The sequence below is a fragment of the Sapajus apella genome, unplaced genomic scaffold, assembly GCF_009761245.1.
Source record: "Sapajus apella isolate SASKATOON/1434 unplaced genomic scaffold, GSC_monkey_1.0 scaffold52, whole genome shotgun sequence".
Lineage (NCBI taxonomy): Eukaryota > Metazoa > Chordata > Mammalia > Primates > Cebidae > Sapajus > Sapajus apella.
The window spans coordinates 14,984,570-15,004,644 of NW_022436992.1; the positions used below are offsets into that span (position 1 = coordinate 14,984,570).

General features: G+C 43.7%; 1 protein-coding gene across 2 annotated transcripts in view; it reads right to left on the reverse strand.

Annotated features, from left to right (window-relative positions):
- The window catches only part of MERTK (MER proto-oncogene, tyrosine kinase), a 136,137-nt gene that overhangs the window by 2,173 nt on the left and 113,889 nt on the right, over nt 1-20,075 (reverse strand). For both annotated transcript variants that reach the window (XM_032243685.1, XM_032243686.1), the window contains exons 16-18: nt 8,291-8,400; nt 5,610-5,769; nt 4,800-4,936 (exon numbers count right to left, since the gene is read on the reverse strand). In XM_032243685.1, coding sequence (XP_032099576.1) covers nt 4,800-4,936; nt 5,610-5,769; nt 8,291-8,400 — 407 coding nt within the window. The remainder of the gene's footprint in view (nt 1-4,799; nt 4,937-5,609; nt 5,770-8,290; nt 8,401-20,075) is intronic.

Sequence of the window (20,075 nt, forward strand, 5' to 3'; positions counted from 1 at the left end):
CGCAACCTCTGCCTCCTGGGTTCAAGCGATTCTCCTGCCTCAGCCTCCCAAGTAGCTGGGATTATAGGTGTGCACCACCACACGTGGCTAATTTTTGTATTTTTAAGCAGAGACGGGGTTTCGCCATGTTTGTCAGCCTGGTCTCAAACCCCTGACCTCATGATCTGCCCGCCTTAGCCTCCCAAAGTGCTGGGATTACAGGCGTGAGCCACTGTGCCCAGCTATGTATTTTTTTTTTTTTTAATAAGATGAAGTCTTGCTGTGTTGCCCAGGCTGGTTGAGAACCCCTGAACTCCTGGACTCAAGTGATCGTCTGCCTCAGCCTCCAGAGTAGCTGGAATTACAGGTGCACACCAGCACACCTAGGCATCATTTCATTTTGATTCTTTTCTGTTTTGAGAGACTGATATTCATATGTCATTGGATAAAAAAAAGACCCAAATTTAAATCATCTGACCCATGCAATAAGTTACTGGCATCTTATAAACAGAAATATGCAATTTCCATAGTTACATTTAGTTACAGCCTACAGAACCTTTGGCTAATTCTACTAACAAGGTACTTGATACACAACATGCAGATCTCATTCATGTAGATGTATAATAATATCTTTTCATCTGTCCACTTTCCAGCCTTTATAAACACTTGCACATGCATCTGGAAGGTGGAGGCTGGTAAAGTGCCATGCGTATAAAGAACCTGATCCTGAACATAGGACACCTAGACAATGGCATGGCACATTTCCGTGTCTCACAATCCTGCCTCTCATCTCAGGCTTACAGGGTTTTTGCTTCCCTGTTTTATCTTCTTTAGATGGTCACTTAGACTTGGCAGACAGTTTCTGTTTTTATTTTTGAGGTTTTCATGGCGTAAATCAATTTGCATGACTCTGTTTTCCACAGAGCCTTGATTGTTTGCATCTGAGATGAGCTTTGAGCCATTCTGTTCTGAGGGACGTAGTCTCCTTTTCATTACTTCAGCAAGAGGCTGTGGTATTTAGCTTACTTTCATTTATTTCATGTCTTAGGGGAAAATGTTTAAATAATTTATCTTTATTTCCAACTAGAATAGTAGCAATGTCATTTTAAAACTCTTTTTCCTCTTATATTCAATACCTTATCAAATGTACAAAATATAAATGTGACTTTTAAAGACATGGTAAACATGTAAACTGTCTAACCTACTCCCACAAATGGACAATTTCATAGTAGTAGACCAAGGAGATCAACAAGAAGCCCCCACCTGGTAAATAATAGGAAGGCTGTGATAAATTTAAGTTTTATAAAATATTATAGATGGAAAGAAAAATAAGTTTGGTAACTGGCTTTGTAAATGATCATTTTTATTTTTCTGTTGAGATTTTATGAAAGGTGTAACCATAAAGGTTGCCAGGGGCTGTGGGGAGGAGAGAATGGGATTAGTTTAATGGTTAGAGAGTTTCAGTTTTACAAGATAAGATGAGTTTTGGAGACAGATGGTGGTGATGATCATACAACAGTGTGAATGTACTTCACGCCATTGAGCTAGGCACACTGGTTAAGGGAGTACGTTTTATGTTACATATATTTTATCACAATTAAATACAAGGCCGGGCACGGTGGCTCAGGCCTGTAATCCCAGCACTTTGGGAGGCCGAGGCGGGTGGATCACCTGAGGTCAGGAGTTCAAGACCAGCCTGGCCAACATGGTGAAACCCTGTCTCTAAAAAATAAATAAATAAACAAACTAACAAATAAATAAATAAATACAATCATATACATTTACAAAATTTGTAAATTTATGACTTGACTCATATTTTCAAGCTCTGAGGATGGCCGAGTGCAGGGCTGCAAGTCTTCACAGGGAAATGATGCCTGTCTCCTATCCGCTGTGCTTCCACTGTGCTAGCCGGCATCTAGCCAGCTCTGCCACTCAGCCCACTGCGGCTCCCATCTTGTCCCTTTTCCAGATCTTGGATACCTCAGGTGGCAGTGGAGATATCAATGGGTAGAGGAGGGTTTCTGAGATGGAGAAAGTGGGTGTAAGTTGGGGTCCTTGGGGCAGACAAGCAGCAGGCAAGAGGCAGGCTGGCACTGTGCCAGCCAACACACCAGGTCTTGGGTGCCAGGATGAATAAGGGTGTGAGGGCAATGCTAGGCTGATCAAGTGTGTGAAGCGCGACGGTGGTGCTGGGATGGGCATCAGGTGAGTCCCGGAGAGGAGCCCCTGAGTCCACACAACCGCAGCTTCAAGGTGGCTGATGCAGGTAGAACGTGACCAGCAAGTGCCAGCTGTGTGTGGCCTGATGGGCCCTAACTGTTTACTCCTCACTGCAGCCCCAAGAAGAAAGAGATGCAGTCCCACTCACAGACAGGGCAGCTGAGGCCTGGAGAGGAGAGGGACTGACTGAAGTCACACTAACAGTCAGTGGCAGTGCCAGTCCATATGACACAGGTGCCCTGCTCTCATCTGTCACCTCTCCGTCACTAAGAAGAGTTACTGACCTTTCCCTCATGTTTACTATTTCAGCCATCATGTGAAACACTTTAGATTTGTTTCTTTGGTTTTTGTTGTTTTTTTTGAGACAGAATCTTGCTCTGTTGCCCAGGCTGGAGTATGGTGGCATGATCATAGCTCACTGCAGCCTTGACCTCCTAGGCTCAAATGATCCTCCCACCTCAGCCTCCTGAGTAGCTGGGACTACAGGCATGCCCCACAACACCCAGCTAATTTTTTTTTTACAGAGATTGGGGTCTCACTATGTTACCCAGGCTGATTTCAAATTCCTAGCCTCAAGCAATTCTCCTGCCTTGGCCTCACAAAGTGGCATGAGCCACTGTACTCAGCCTGAGTTCATTTTTCAAAGGAAACATCTCAGAAATGGGAACAGAGGCCTCTTTGGGAAAGGCTGTTGTTACCCAGCATCTAGATTCGAGAGGAGACAGGGAAGAAAGCTGGGCTCACGAGGTCCCCATGGCCACAGCACAGCTGTAGCCGTCTTAGCACACCCAGTGCACAGAGCACACAGGAGGCGGGGGTGGCAGGTTCACCCCTTTTCCGCCTGACTTCCCCAGCCACATAGCATGTGCTGACTCTGCTGCTTTGTCCCCCAAAATGCCTCACAGAAAACCGACTCAGCATTCCTTTGTTTTGGCTCTAAAAAACCACAATGTGACACAGCTTAGACCTTGCTAAGACCCAACAGACCCAACTTAATCACCGCAAATGTCAACTTTTTTTGGTGTGCGACGAAAGCTAAGAATGAAACTGCAACAAAACTCTTTCCATGGTCAATACTGTTTGACTGAAATGCTTCCTTATTTTCAGAAGCAGGCACTTCATACACATGGCACTTTTTAAAACTACCATGAAACCCTAGAACTAATTTTATTAGCATTTCAGGATGTTTTAAAGGATTTAAAGTGCCTGTTTCTCTTCTTAATGTTATACATCTACAACCACAATAAGAACCATCAACCACTGCCAATGGGACGAGACTTTGATTACAACAGTTGCCTTCTTTTTGGCTTAGAAGGGACCTGGGAGGCCTGCAGGCAAATGGACCCAGGCTCTCTCTCCCATGTGAGGCGCAGGACGTGTGGGTGTGTGAGTGTGTGTGTGTGTGTGTGTGTGTGTGTGTGTGTGTGTGTGTGTGTAGGGAGGGTGCTGCCCACATTTACCTGTGCCAGCCTGGCCATGGCACTCCATGACAGAGCCAGTGCAGGCCCATGGTCCTGAAATGTTCTCGCTAAATATGGTAAGAATGGCCATTTCCAAGCCCATGGCCCTTATTGTACAGGGAGGAGACTCCCCATTAGGAAGGTACAAATCACCGTCACTGAGCTACCAGCAGTGCCACAAGAAATTATTTTAATAAGGTCAGCAAAGTGCTTGGGGGAGATTAATTGCCATGGCCACTCACATGACGAGTTAGGAGGTAGAGCCTGGCCTATTGCCTCCAAGGCCTAGGTCTCTTCCCCATACTGCCTGGCCATGAAGACGGGGCCTTGCAGGATGGGATGTGTGTGCTGTGTGTGTGTGTGTCACAGCTGATATTTCTTTCTCCTGACACATGATCTCTCAGGGAACATTTTATTTTATTATTTTTTAATGAACACAGGGTCTCACTATGTTGCCCAGGCTGGTCTTGAACTCCTGGGCTCAAACAGTCCTCCCTTTTTGGCCTTCCAAAGTGCTGGGATAACAGGCATGAGCCACTGGCATGCACCCAGCCCCAGGGAGCACTCTGAAACACAATTCTGGGCCCACTTTGTACCAAAAGCATCATAATTTCCAGGAACAGGGGCAAGGAATTGAACTGTTAGACTATCTGATGAGCAGCCTGATCTGAAAGTCACTGGTTTTGATTTCTGAGTCTCCTGATGAAGCGTACTACTGTGAGTGGAGTATATGAAATGCCATATAAAAGAGAAGGATAACTGGACCCAAAGAAGGCAAGGGAATCATCCAAGCACCTTATGCACTATAAGGCAAACCTGTTTATCTGTGGATACATTTCCTAGAGGTGTGTCAGGAATTTTAGGACAGGTGCCATTGCCTTCTCTTGACAGTGCCTGTCCTTCGAGGCTGAGGCCCTTTGGATGAGTGAGGCTCAGTGGGTTCACTGGAGACACCACACACTATCTCCCACATCAGGAATGGCTCTTGACCTGGGGTGTCTGTGGGTGATACCCTCTGCACATGCCCACCCGGCTTACAGCAGTCCCCTTCCCCTCCCACAGCTGTGTTTCCCAGGTCACTGCAGAGCCAAATGGCTGCCCCATGCAGAGTATGCAAGGGACACAGAGAGGCCCACTCACAGTTCATCCAGGCAGTCCTCGGGTTGCTTCAGCCTGTGGCCATGGAGAAGGTAGTCATACATCTCATGGTTCTGCACCCCGGGATAGGGAGTCATTCCCCGCGTAGCTATTTCCCACATGGTCACACCAAATGCCCACTGGGAACAAAGCAACAACAAGTTAGGATGCAAGCCTTTCCACCAAGCCTGAATGGACTTTTTCACTGGGAAAGGTCATTTCCTTAAACACTGATGATCGCACACAAAGCTGGCAATTATGTGTGAGACACACTACCCTCTCCCAATGCCGCAGTAACGTGGGGTTGGAGTGTCACAGTTCCCCACTTCCACAAAAGCTGTTCTGGGAAATCTGACAGAGGCAGAACCAGCCTTGTCACACATCTGCTTAATGCTCTCCTCCACTGTTGTTGTGAGGTTCCTTCTTTTCCTAATCTCGGGTCAAGGGCATGATTACACAGCACCTTTCATATAGCATCTAGGTTCCAAGAGCCACTGGATGAACTCATTCAATTTAATGTGACTATGAAATATCCTAGTTGTGGGCAATGACTCATCCTTTGATAGCAAGGAAAAATGGGAAGAAATTAAAGGCCTTTGCAAAGGACATGTCTTCTGAATGTCAGGATGCTTCACATCTACCGTTCCACCTGAATTAAAGTATCTGGTAAGAAATAAAAGAGAGGCCTGAGCAAGCTCCCAATCCTCAGTTTATCGAAGAGTAAAATGTCTTGCCACACCAGCTGAAGTCATTTCTTTCAGCATGCCCACATCTTTGCAATGTCGGGCCCCTGAATCATAGCTGTGTACATACCACGTCACTTTTACTTGTGTAGACTCGGTCTGCGAGACTTTCTATGGCGATCCATTTAACAGGCATCTTAGCAATGCGGCCTTGGCGGTAGTAATCGCCACTATAAATCTTCTTAGAGAGGCCGAAGTCCGCAACACAAACAGTCATGTCATCTCGCAACCTACAGAGAGCAAGTTATGTCTTCAGCAGTGTCAGAAGCAATGCCTCAAATTACTGGTCTGTATCAGACACAGGTGAAAACTCTTATGATAACTGACCAAAAGAACATAGAGACACCACCAGCCTGTGAGGATGCTGCTTTGGGACCAATGGCAGAGCAAGAGCAAAAGCAAATGATGCAATCTTTTTTTTTTTTTTTTGAGACTTTTGAGATGAGGTCCACTCTGTCACCCAGGCTGGAGTGCAGTGGCACGATCTTGGCTCACAGCAACCTCCACCTCCCGGGTTCAAGCGATTTCCTGCCTCAGTCTCCTGAGTAGCCAGGAGTACAGATGCACACTACCATACCTGGCTACATTTTTTTTTTTTTTTTTTAAAGTAGAGATGCAGTTTCATCGTGTTGGCCAGGCTGGTCTTGAACTCCTGACCTCAAGTGATCTGCCCATCTTGGCCTTCCAAAGCACTGGGATTACACGCATGAGCCATTACACCTGGCCTCAAGTCATGAATCTTGCATCACTCTGGTCTGTGTGGGATGTGAACCAGCAAGGATATCTGTGCATAGTGGATAGAAAAAGCTGAAGAGGATGGAGACACAGAACAGCAGGAGTAGAAACAGCAGCAGCTCAAAACCAGGACCCTCTGGTGGGCTTATCTAGGACCCCAGTAGCCTTCCTCCCAGATGTCTGGAAGCAGCACTGACCCTGTGGACTAAGTAAGCCCTCTGGGAGTCTCGGGAAGAAGGGAAATTACATGCAGTAAGAGCAGGATGCTGGGCTTCTTGCTAAGATGGCCAGCTGGGTGCTTAAGGAATTAATCGGGAAATTAAAGGGCTACAATTGCATTTGTAGCCAAGTTATTAAAACGGCTCCTAGACAAGAAGAAGGAGGAGGAGAAGAAGGAAGAAAAGGAAAACAAGGAAAAGAAATAGATATAAAGTGGTCTGGGGAAGACTAACTCGTCCCTGTTCGCCTGACACTGACTTTTTACACTGAAAATCCCATGTCTTGAAAAGCCCCTCAGGCCAGGCTAAACTGCAAAGCTGGTCACCCTACCTGTTGGGAAAACAAGAAGGAAATACTAAGAGAAAAAGAGTTTTCATGATTCTCCCTCCATGGTCGAAAAATTATTATTATTATTATTTTTTTTTGAGACGGAGTTTCACTCTTGTTATCCAGGCTAGAGTGCAATGGCGCGACCTCGGCTCACCGCAACCTCCACCTCCTGGGTTCAGGCAATTCTCCTGCCTCAGCCTCCTCAGTAGCTGGGATTACAGGCACGCGCCACCATGCCCAGCTAATGTTTTTGTATTTTTAGTAGAGACGGGGTTTCACCATGTTGACCAGGATGGTCTCGATCTCTTGACCTCGTGATCCACCCGCCTCGGCCTCCCAAAGTGCTGGGGTTACAGGCTTGAGCCACCGCGCCCGGCCCGAAAAATTATTTAAATAAAAACAATAACAAGGCCGGGCGCGGTGGCTCACGCCTATAATCCCAGCACTTTGGGAGGCCGAGGCGGGTGGATCACGAGGTCAAGAGATCGAGACCATCCTGGTCAACATGGTGAAACCCCGTCTCTACTAAAAATACAAAAAATCAGCTGGGCATGGTGGCGCATGCCTGTAATCCCAGCTACTCAGGAGGCTGAGGCAGGAGAATTGCCTGAACCCAGGAGGCGGAGGTTGCGGTGAGCCGAGATCGCGCCATTGCACTCCAGCCTGGGCAATAAGAGGGAAACTCCGTCTCAAAAACAAACAAACAAACAAACAACAACAAAAAACAATAACAAAACCAAAACCCCTTTAGGGTTTTCAAAAATGAGGTGAAAGGGGTAGGAGCCCTAGGGGTAGGGTTGGCTGGGAGGCATGAGGGGGCAGGCCCCATTGTCACAGCTCTGACCAAGAAAAACAAATGACAAAATACATTGAAGGACCACTCCCTCTTCTTGCAATAAAAAATTTAAAATCAAGACATAGTTATTGTTTTTGAAGATTTACAGGAGACAATGGCTCTGCTGAAGCAGGCTGAAGAAATGGGGAGAACTTAAGTCCACACTTCTTGTATAATGAAGCCATTGTCTGCTGTGAAAGGAAAGCTTCCATGTATTCAAAGTACAAAACTTCTTCCCAAGGAAGTGCCCTGAAAACTTAGGGAAAAGCCTTTACGATTTTCACTGCTGTCTTTATGATGAGGTGACGTACATGTAATTCTAGGTCCAAAGCTAGTTGATGGCATGGGGAAGGATCACAAGGGTCACACCTCACATTCCTACCTGAATGAGAGAGTCAAGGTAAAACTGGAGTCATAGAGGAAAGCTTTGGAAGCCAGGCAGACTCTCAGACACAGAGGCAGTGAAAACGCCCAAACATCCAGCCGTATTTCCATCTTTGGAGCAAGCCATACCATCCCCCTCTGACTACAGCTTCCTTCCCTATCTAAAGAGGAACAGGTCATCCCCCTAACTCTGCAAAGACCAAACACCATGAGGTTCCAACCCTTCCAGGATGGCCAAGGACTCTTACATGCAGTTCCGAGCAGCTAAATCTCGATGAAGAAAATTCCTGTTGCTCAGATATTCCATTCCCAGGGCAATATCCACCATGAACTTCAATAGTGTCTGCAGAGGAATATGCTGGATGATAGAGGAAACAAGAAGAAAGACTATCTTTAAAAAGGAAAACTTGTAAGTGGTTTCCGCCTGAGGGGAAAAGGATGCTTTAATTTGTTACAGTGTAGTAATGAATTAAGGAAATAAATCTTTTATTTCTGTATCACTAATATCACAAATAAGGTTTTAAAAAAGGAATGAAAAAAAAAAAAAAACGCTTAAACTTCTTGGCAAACATATTCTTTTCCCCATCTTTAAAAGTATTTACAGTGAATGACACAGTTTCTTTTCACAAGGTATGAGGTCGAATGTGATTTTCCCCTGTATCCTTCAGAGTGGTACAGAACACACACATTGCACAGAGGAGGGAAAGGGACAGGTGGTCTGGCTTCACCAGTCATGAGGGGTGTGTGTGTGTGTGTGTGTGTGTGTGTGTGTGTGTGTGTTTTGAGACGGAGTTTCACTCATGTTACCCAGGCTGGAGTGCAATGGCGCGATCTCGGCTCACCGCAACCTCCGCCTCCTGGGTTCAGGCAATTCTCCTGCCTCAGCCTCCTCAGTAGCTGGGATTACAGGCATGCGCCACCATGCCCAGCTGATTTTTTGTATTTTTAGTAGAGACGGGGTTTCACCATGTTGACCAGGATGGTCTCGATCTCTTGGCCTCGTGATCCACCCGCCTCGGCCTCCCAAAGTGCTGGGATTACAGGCGTGAGCCACCGCGTGTGTGTTTTAATGTTTGGGAGGCAAAAAGTCCACTTAAGATGAACTGTTTCAAGGCACCCCTATCTGCTACGATTTCACTTTGAAATGTTTTGAAAGATACTTGTTTCTTCTAAACAGAAATTAGGAGAGTCTTTACCTCTTATCACAGGACCAAACCACTTCAAGTACATATTCAGGAATTTTCATTTTGTTCCTGTAGGGACTTCCTACAAATCTCAACAGTCTAGTGTTTTCTCTAGCTTATAAAAATCAAACTAGATTGCTGTGTTAGAAAACCAGCCACTGTTGGCATCAGTTATGAGGATGACTACTGATAAAACTTCCATGTGGTAATTGTTTAGTGCAATCATGGCCCTGCAGAAAAGGATTTGCACAAGTCCCTGGTAGTCATGAATGGGTCCATCCATTATGTACCCTCCCCAAGGCATTGGATTTGTCATGGCTTGCTTTCCAAACATGAGTTTTCCAAAATGGTACTCATGAAGACATTGCATTTTTAATAATTTTTATTTTCCAACCAAGAAACATGTCAATTACATACTATATAAATAAATGAAATGTTTTAATCTTTACCTTTAAGTAATGGAGCTGTTTAAAAATCAGGCATGGAAGTTTTATGTCTCTATTCTGTATTATTTGGGTATTTGGTTTACTGGATGCTGATTTCCAGGAAAGGATTCAGGTCCTAAGAAATATTACATCCTAGTGTCATTCATGAAGGTGTAATGAGTATCAGGTATTATTCATTTGTGCTGTGTTTTCCTAGAACATTTCTGTTATTCTTGGAGACTGTGACCAAAAGTCACTTAAAAAATAATTGTGTAGCACAATTAATAAATGGGTTCAGCAAGGTTGTAGGGTACAAGATGGACATACAGGATCAACTGTATCTTTATATACTAGTGATGAATAATCTGAAAATGAAATTAAGAAAACAATTTAATTTACAATAGAATTAAAATACTTAGAAATAAAGTTAACAAGGAATTGTAAAAATTATATTCTGAAAACTATAAAATATTGAAAGAACTTAAAGAAGATCTAAATAAATGGAAAGATATCTTGTGTTCATGGATAGGAAGGCTTAATAGTGTTATAATAGCAATAGTCCCAAACTGATCTACAGATTCAACATAAGCTCTATCAGAATATAAATGACTTCCTTGTAGAAATTGATAAGCTGATCCTAAAAGTCATATGGAAACTCAAGGAACCAAGAATAAACTTACAAACTTACTACAAAGCAACTATAATTAGGACAGTATGGTGCTGGGATAAAAATAAAGATCAATGGAAGACAACTGAAAGTTTAAGAATAAACCCACGTATGATCAACTGACTTTTAAGAAGGATGTCAAGATCACTGAGAATAAGGGAAAAATGGTCTTTTCAACAAATGTTTCTGAGACAAGTGAATGGTGACATGAAAAGGAATGAAACTGAACCTCTACCTCAAACCATATACAGAAATTAAATCAAAAGATAAATAAAGACCTAGATGTAAGACCCCAAACTATAAAATTCTTAGAAGAAAACATAAGGGCAAATCTTTGTGACGTTGGCTTAAGCAATGGTTTCTTAGATATGACACCAAAAGCACAAGCAATCTAAGGAAAAAAAGAAAACTGGATTTTGCCAAAATTAAAAATGTTTGTGTCTCAAAGAACACCATAAAGAAAGTGAAAAGAAACTCGCAAAATGAAAAAAACATTTACAAATAACCCATCTGATAGGAACTTGTATCTAGCATATATACAGAACTCAGGCTGGGTGCCATGGCTTATGCCTGTAATCCCAGCACTTTGCGAGGCCAAGGTGGGTGGATCATCTGAGGTCAGGAGTGGATCATCTGAGGTCAGCCTGGCCAACATGGTGACACCCTGTCTCTACTAAAAATACAAAATTTGCCAGGCATGGTGGTGAATGCCTATAATCCAAGCTACTTGGGAGGCTGAGGCAGGAGAATCACTTGAACCCGGGAGGCAGAGTTTGCAGTGAACTGAGATTGTGCCATTGCACTTCATCCTGGGTGACAGAGCAAGACTCCATCTCAAATAAACAAACAAATAAAAACAGAATATATACAGAACTCTTACAGCCCAATAATAAAAAGATAGTCACATTAAAAATGGGTAAAGGATCAGGTAGACATTTCTCTAGAGAAGACATATAAATGGCCAATAAGCACATAAAAATATGCTCAATGTTATTAGTCAGTAGAGAAATGCAAATCCAAATCATAGTTAGATACCACTTCACACCCACTGGAATGGCTGGAATTAAAAAGTCAGATAATAAGAAGTGTTTTTGAGGACATGGAGAAATTAGAACCCTCGTCTGTTGCTGGTAAGAATGCAAAATGATGTGGTTACGTTAGAAACCTAGCTGGTAGTTTCTCAAAAAGTCACACATTGAAGTTACCATATGACCCAGCAATTCTACGGTTAGTATATACCCAAGAAAACTTAAAGCATACGTCAACACAAAATGTGTGCCAAATATTCATAGAGCATTACTCATAAAAGCCCAAAAGTAAATAACCCAAGTGTCCATCAACAGATAAATAACCAAAATATTGTATATCTATCTATACAACAGACTGTAATTCAATCATAAATAACAATAAAATACTGTCACATGCTATACACGAATGAACCCTGAAAACATTATGCTAAGTAGAAGCAGCTAGTCACAAAAGATTACAAATTTATATGATTCTATTTATATTAAATGTCTAAAATAGGCAGAGAGAGAGAGAGAGAGGGAGTAGTTTAGTGGTTGCTTAGGGCTGGGAACAAGGAGGGTAAAAGGGATTAGGAGTTGACAGCTAAAGAATATGGGGTCAGTTTTGTTTTATTTTTGTTTTTAGGTGATGAAAAGTATCCTAAAATTGTTTGTGGTAATAGTTGCACAATTTTGTGACTATACTAAAAACCACTGAATTGGATAAATGGGAGAAATATATAATATTTGAATTATATATCGATAAAGCTGTCATCTTAAAAAAAAAAAAAAAAGAAAGCACTGTTCCGGGAAAAGAGAGGAGGGAGAGAGAGAGAGAAAGAAGAGACACAAGATAGTTCTCTCTTTTGTCTCTGGAGACTGGTGTGTGAGGATGTGAGGCTGGAGAAGCTGCCGGTATCTTGTAACCATGTGGAGCGCTGGCTGCAGACAAACAGAGAAAGGTGGAACACTTTCGCACACTTGATGTTGAGGACAAAAATTGCCAACTCTGCAGCTGTGCTACCTCTGGGCTTTATTTCACGAGATCCCGTATCTCCGCTGAAAATCATTTTGAGTTGCTGAAGTCATCCCACTAGTTGCAGAACCTAAGCATTGACCCCAACTTACCTTTCCTGTTTTATCACCCCACCTCCTATCCTTCCGTTGCTCAGCTGTTGCCACGTGAGACAATCTGCTTTGACTAAAACATGGATGTGTTCCCAGATCATTTGGTCTTTGCTCATTCTGATCCTGGCTGTGTGCTTCTCTTAATTTTCTTCTGTACTCCTCCTACCACTCTTTTGAGGATATTCATTTTGGCAGTGTGGAATTGTTTTTTTTTTTTAACATGAAGTCTTGCTCTGTTACCCAGGCTGGAGTGGTACAGTGGCACGATCTCAGCTCACCACAACCTCCACCTCCCGGGTTCAAGCAATTCTCCTGCCTCAGCCTCCAGAATATCTGGGATTACAGGCATGCACCAGCATCCCTGGCTAATTTTTGTATTTTTAGTAGAGATAGGGTTTCGCCATGTTGGCCAGGATGGCCTCAAACTCCTGACCTCAAGTGATCTGCCCACCTCGGCCTCCCAAAGTGCTGGGATTACGGAAGTGAGCCACTGCATCCGGCCAGCAGCGTAGAATATTTAAAACATTTCTCTAGCCAGAACTCATTTCTTCCCTGAAGTTCTAGCAGGCTGCTCACTTCGCTGTGTGGTGCATGTGTTATTACAGCCTGCCTCCCTCTGTACTATCCACCTCCATGAGAACTGGGGTCATGTCTCATCATCTGCCTGTCTGCTCTGCACAGCTCCAGGCGTGATGTCTGCCCTGGGCAGAGTGGCACTATGGGTCCAGCACCCAATCCCTCCTGGAGAAGCATGTTTAAATACACTGATATTGGGTCATCACAGTATCAAATGCACTGATGATAGTCTTGGGCTGCTCTAGCAGAAACATGATATCTTTATTCCAGGCAGCAAAGAAAAGATCTAAATAGAAGCTTGATTTTCCTGTTTGTCTATGCACTTTGTATCTTCCATCTTTATCTGTGGCTACCAAGTAGCCAAATAGAAAACTACATTCTTTTTTATCTTTTTAATACTTGGAAGTGATTTTCCATCACTGAAAATACACTTGTACTTTTTGCAAATAGAAACTATTCATTAGTCAGTAAAATGCTGTGTACTTGTTTCCCTTACTTGTTTTTTTGTTGAAAAGGATATAAGATTACAGCAGAACTTTTGCCAGATACAGATAAGCTGATTCTAAAGTTTCAGTGGAAGGGCAATGAAAGCAGGATAGTAAAACAATTCTGAAACAGTAGAACAAAGTAGGAGGAATCACACTGGATGATTTTAAGATTTATAACAAAGCTATAGTAATCAAGACAACGTGGTAGGGGAAAGGATGGGCACACAGTTTAATGAAACAGAACAGAGGACTCAGAAAGGTACAACCAACTGCTTTTAGACAAAGGTACAAAAGGAACTCAATAGATTAAGGACAATCTTTTTACAAATGCTCTTGGTCATCTATATGCAAAAAAAAAAGCAAACCTGGAACTAAATCTCAAACCCTATATAAAAAATAACTCAGAATTGGTCATATGCATAAATATAAAATGTAAAACCACACAATCTTTAGAAAAGAAATAGGAGAAAATCTTTTCTCCGGTGTTAGGCAAAGAGTTCTTAGACATGAGAGCAAAAGCATGATTCATTAAAAAAAAAAAAATAGATAAATTGGGCTTTATCAAAATTTAAAATTTCCTGCTCATGTTAAGAGAATGCAATGACAAGCTACAAACTTGGAAAACAATCTCTGAAAATCACACATCCAACAAAATAATTGTATCTAGAACATATAAAGTACTCTGAAAATTTGACAATAAGAAAATCAACAACTCAATTAAAAAATGAACAAAATACTTGAACAGCAGACACTCATCAAAGAGAATATAAGAATGGCAAATAAGCACATGGCAAGATACTCAACATCATTAGACATTCAGGAAATGCAAGTAAAAACCATGATAAGCTATCACTCCACACCAATCAGAACAGCTGTAAGCAAAAACCAGAAAGGCTACCAACAATACCAAGTCCTAAGAAGAGCAAGGAGCACTGCACTTCTCACACATTGCTGGTGAGAATGTAAAATCCAATGGCCTCCCTGGAAAACAGTTTTGTTTTTTTTTTTTTGAGAGGGAGTCTTGTTGCCCAGGCTGCAGGGCAATGGCCTCAGCTCACTGCAACCTCCACCTCCTGGGTTCAAGTGATTCTCCTGCCTCAGCCTCCTGAGTAGCTGGGATTATAGGCACGCACCCCCACACTCAGCTAATTTTTTTTTGTATTTTTATTTTTAGTAGAGACCATGTTGGTCAGGCTGGTCTCTAACTCCTGACTTAATGATCTGCCCACCTCAGCCTCCCAAAGTGCTGGGATTACAGGCATGAACCACCACACCCAGCCAACAATTTCTTACAAGGTTAAATATGCACTTACCATATGGCTCAGCATCCTACTCTTGGGCATTTACTTTAGAAAAATGAAGATTTCATTAAAAAATCTGTACATGAATTTTATAGCAGCCTCATTTATTATTGCTAAAGCCTAGAAACAAACCATAAACAGGTGAACAGATAAACTGTGGTATAAGCATATAATGGAATACTACACAGCAATAAAGAAGGAATGAGCTATTGATATACACAACTTGGTTGGATCTCAAAGAAATAATGCTGAGTGAAGGAAGCCAGTCTCAAAAGGTTATAAATTGGCTAGGCACGGTAGCTTACACCTATAATCCCAGCACTTTGGGAGGTTGAGGCAGGTGGATCATTTAAAGTCAGGAGTTTGAGACCAGCCTGGCCAACATGGTGAAACCCTGTCTCTATTAAAAATTAAAAAAAAAAAAAATTAGCCAGGCATGGTGGCAGGCATCTGTAGTCCCAGCTACTTGGTTGGCTGAGGCAGGAGAATCACTTGAACCCGGGCGGTGGAGGTGGCAGTGAGCCGAGATCGTGCCACTGCACTCCAGCCTGGGCGACAGAGCAAGACTCTATCTCCAAAAAAAAAAAGGTTATAAATAGTATGACTCCATTTATATGACATTCTTGAACAGACAAAACTATGGGGGGAGGAAAAAGATCAGTGGTTACCATGGGTCAGTCATGGGGGTATAAGGTGTTACTTTAAAAGGCAGCAGGAGGGAATTTTGGTGGATGATAGAACTGTTCTGTACCCTGATTAGGATTAGGTGTACATTAATCTATATGTGTTAAAATTCACAGATGTATGTAACAAAAAGGAAAAAAAAGTCAATTTTACTGTATGATAATTTAAAACTATTTTTTAAAGAACATAAATTGTCTATTTCTCCTCTATAAAGATTCAAGAAAGACATCCAATATGAGGCTCACCATATTTACACAGGGGTCCAAAACAGGCAGGAGAGTAAAGACAGGCAATTTTGGCCCATCAAATAGCCCTGTGTATTTTTAAATTTTTTGCTCCAAAATCCACTCTTGTACAATAACATGAAATTCCCAAATCGCTTGAACCTCGGAGGCGGAGGTTGCAGTGAGCTGAGATTGCGCCACTGCACTCCAGCCTGGCAACAGAGCAACACTTCGTCTAAAAAAAAAAAAAAAAAAAATTCCATACCCCCAAGAAATTATAAGAAAAATTATACAACACACCATAAATTAAATGTGAGTAAAATCACCCATTAACGTGAAACAAAACCCATTGAAGAAGATGTGGTGCAGCCACTCACAGGGATGTGTCTGGGGCTGCCCTACTGGGGAGGGGTGCACACAGAATGGGGCAGTCAGAAGAACATTGAAGGCACACAGTCTGCAGCCTGGGGGCCAGTCCTGCTTCCACCATGGCCCCCTGTGCCTCAGTTTCCTCCCCTTAGATTCCACTAGTAACTACTTTCTAGGGTGGTTGTGCCATTGGTGCATTAATACATGCAAAATACAGGCTGGCCTATGCTACATGCTTGAGAAAGGTTAGTCATCCCAGGGGCAGGTGTATATGTAGGGATGTGAAGCCCATGAGAAATGTAGGCACGAAATGAACAATGAGAGGTGAATGTTTGAAATTGACAACAATTGTACTAAGGTGTTGGGAATTGTGGGTACTTTTTTATTCTTTTATTTATTTATTTTTTTTTGAGACAGAGTTTCGCTCTTGTTACCCAGGCTGGAGTGCAATGGCGCGATCTTGGCTCACCGCAACCTCCACCTCCTGAGTTCAAGCAATTCTCCTGCCTCAGCCTCTGGAGTAGCTGGGAGTAGTTGGGACTACAGGCGAGCCCCACCACGCCCAGCTAATTTTTTTGGTATTTTTAGTAGAGACGGGGTTTCACCATGTTGACCTGAATGGTCTCGATCTCTTGACCTCGTGATCCACCTGCCTCGGCCTCCCAAAGTGCTGGGATTATAGGCGTGAGCCATCGCGCCTGGCACTTTTTTATTCTTTTACAGACTTCTTATAATATTATCATCTTTCTTTTTGGGGGAAAAAGTGGCAGAAAATACTCAGTCCTATCTGTAATGTTTTCTGTGTTGGGCTAGGCCCCTCACCCCTTTGGAGGAGTCTTGGTGATTTTATAACACTGTGATGTGGCTGCAGCTTCCTGTCTCTACAGTTAGTGCTTGCGCTGGTAAAAGACAACAAGTGCATTCTCATGGAAGAGAACAGGAGTTAAGTGTGGGCATGGGGCCGGCGGGAGCTGGAAAAAAACAAAGGGGTCTACTTTCCTGTCCAGGTCACTTAGACTGTCCCCAGGAAGAACAGAAAGAGCAAAAGGGGGAAAAAAAGCAAAGCAAAAGTCCACTCCCCTCCATTGCACACAGGTGTTAAGATATCAGCAAAGTCAGCTGGAAGTAGAAAAGGAGGCTCCAGCATGTGCTGACCCTAAATTGAGTCTCACATTTGTGCCTGTTTCAACTGCTTTCCCAAATTTTGAAGAAAGGGCTGCTCTACAGATTGACCTGTCTCTTAGGATAAGGGCTAGTGTCTTTCTAAGCCAACTTCCCCCATGAAGGCCCTCAGTTGTCATTGTCATCATGGTTCACCATCACCTGTGTCTAGCAGTCACCTGTGACATGTGGTTATTAAGTTCATAAGTTACTGGATGTTGGGGCACTTCAGACTGAGGTCCTGCTTCTGTCTAGTTTCTCTGTAATGGAAAAATTCAGGGCAGGGGTTGCTGCCCCTCTTTGGGGCACTGGTGAGGCACGCATGCCGGCCTACCAATTCCCAACATGTCTTCTGATCCTGAGGCTGGACAGGCTCATGATAAAGAGAAGATGAATGAAGTGAGTGAGTTTATTCTCGGTGAACAACTAGAATGCAACTCCATGCAGCCTCCATTGGGGAACTGAAATGCATCCTGAATCCAGGGATTTTATAATGAACAAGCCAAAAGAGAGGAGACTCTAAAAACAAGAAGCTTCTCTGACAGCACACGGGGCCCAAACATCTTTTAGAAGGAATGTGGCTTTACTGACATTAAGATTCTCAATGATTGGGTGTCGAGGGTCAGGAGAAAGGGAATGCGCATTTCTCTACAGCAATCCCTTCTACTAAGCAGCAGACCCCACAGTATATGGGGCATCATATTCCAATCACCATTTCTGATCTATCTGCCAACGTTCTCCAGGCTACTGAAACGAAGAAGTCCTGGCCCTGCCACCATGAGGTTCTGCACCTATGCATGCACATCACAGCGCCCAGTCTGGTTACCCTGCACCCATCATGCCCCTTTGCCCCCACTGAGTTCTGCCTGGCCCACTGGGCACTTGAGCCCCTGTGCTCCTGGTGCTTGGTTATTCACAGCTCCCTCACTGTGAATAACCAACTGTCTGTTTCCTGTTCTCCCCTCACCCACCACTAGCAGGTCAACTCCACGGGGCAGGAACTACATCTGTCACGCTCTCTCCAGTGTTCCTAGAGCTCATTGCCCAGCTCAGAGTCAGCACTTGTTCACAGAGTGAACTAAAGAACTTAATAAGCCTTTTTATTTTTTATTTTTTTTCAGATGGGGTCTAACTCTGTCACCCAGGCTGGAGTGCAGTGGGGCAATCTTGGCTCACTGCAACCTCCGCCTTCCAATTTCAAGTGATTCTCTTGCTTCAGCCTCCTGAGTAACTGGTATTACAGGTGCCTGCCACCACAGCTGGCTTATTTTTGTATTTTTTAAGTAGAGATGATGGGGTTTCATCATGTTGGTCAGGCTGGTCTCAAACTGACCTCAAGTGATCTGCCCACATTGGCCTCCCAATATGCTGGGATTACAGGTGTGAGCCACCACACCCAGCCAGAACTTAATAAACCTACTTTGGGTAAGGGTTTGTGAGTGAGTCCCATGTCATTGCTTCACGTGGAAAAGTGACCTGGCTGACCCTAGGCCACTGTCACCCCCAGTCTGTAGATACAGAGAAGTATGCGGAACTCTACCACACTGGTCATGCATGGGACGTTTCCCCTCTGTGTTTTGTCTGCAGAGTCAGTGGGAGTGAGTTTTCATGGTCTCTAAGAACTAATTTCCTTGCTCTTTCATCCTGTGGACTCATCAGACCATCAAGTAAGAGCAGCAAGAATTCTTTCCCAGAGCCATCGTTGACGCAGTGAAGGAGGCAGTTGTTCCTAATTGCATTACTGCATTCAGCGATCCTGATACTGATGGTAGCTAAAGGGATAAAGGTGGGGTGTGTCCGAGAATGCCAAAGTGTGGACTGAGTGGTGCGATTCCTTCCCAGGACCTGTGGTTTCTTACAGCAGTGATTAGGGGCAGTGATGATCTGGAGTAACTTTTGCCATCAGAGAATGATTGTTGACAGAGGCCAGCCACACACTGTTCCCACACGTGTCCCAACCAGAACCCTGCAGGATCACTGTCTCCTCCAACAGACAGAGAAGGTGCGTGAAAGGCAGGAAGGGCGTGCTGCTCAGCCAGGCATGTAGTCAGGACACGCTCACACCTCCTGCTCACAGTCCACCATCTGTCCACAAAACATGACAGGAGGATACTGTTTTCATTTCAGATAAAGGGGCCCAGGAAATTAAAAACACAACGTCCCCAGTGGCTATGATTCCTTAACTCTCCAACCCTTGACATCAATACTAAAAATTGACTCTGAAGAAAGGCAAGCCTGTCCGTGGTTCTAAATTTCCTAGATGATCCATAATTGCCTCTACAGCTACATCCAAAATCACCAGGACTTCACAGTGCTCATGGTAGGTTAAGTCAACATAGGGAGAAAAATATTGCAAACATTTTTCAGAACGTCAGTTGTACAGTCCTTTTGGCTCATCCACACTTCTTCAAAGGTTGACATCTGTGAACTCCAGAATGAGCTCTGTAAAATTTCTTTTGGGAGAGCCATCTTTAATGGCCTTCCCATGGTCTGCGAGCTCTGGGGATTATGCGGCCATGAGGGGTATGAACTGCCGAACCTGGAGCTTGGGTCACCCAACTCAAGTTGGTAAGGCTTTGTCCATAAGACTGTATGCACCGCCACTTTGCCCCAGCATAAAGCAGGAGTAATAATATCTGGAACAGGCCTGCTGTGAGGATAGACACCACATTTCAGTCCCTGGACACACAGGGAGTACTGAACAAAGGTCAAAGTCCTCTCCTTCCTGGCTTCACTTTCAAGATTAGATGATTTGGTTGTCCTGGCTAAGTCACACAAGCCCTGAGAGGCATTCAGAGGTAACACAAGAAGATCATTAC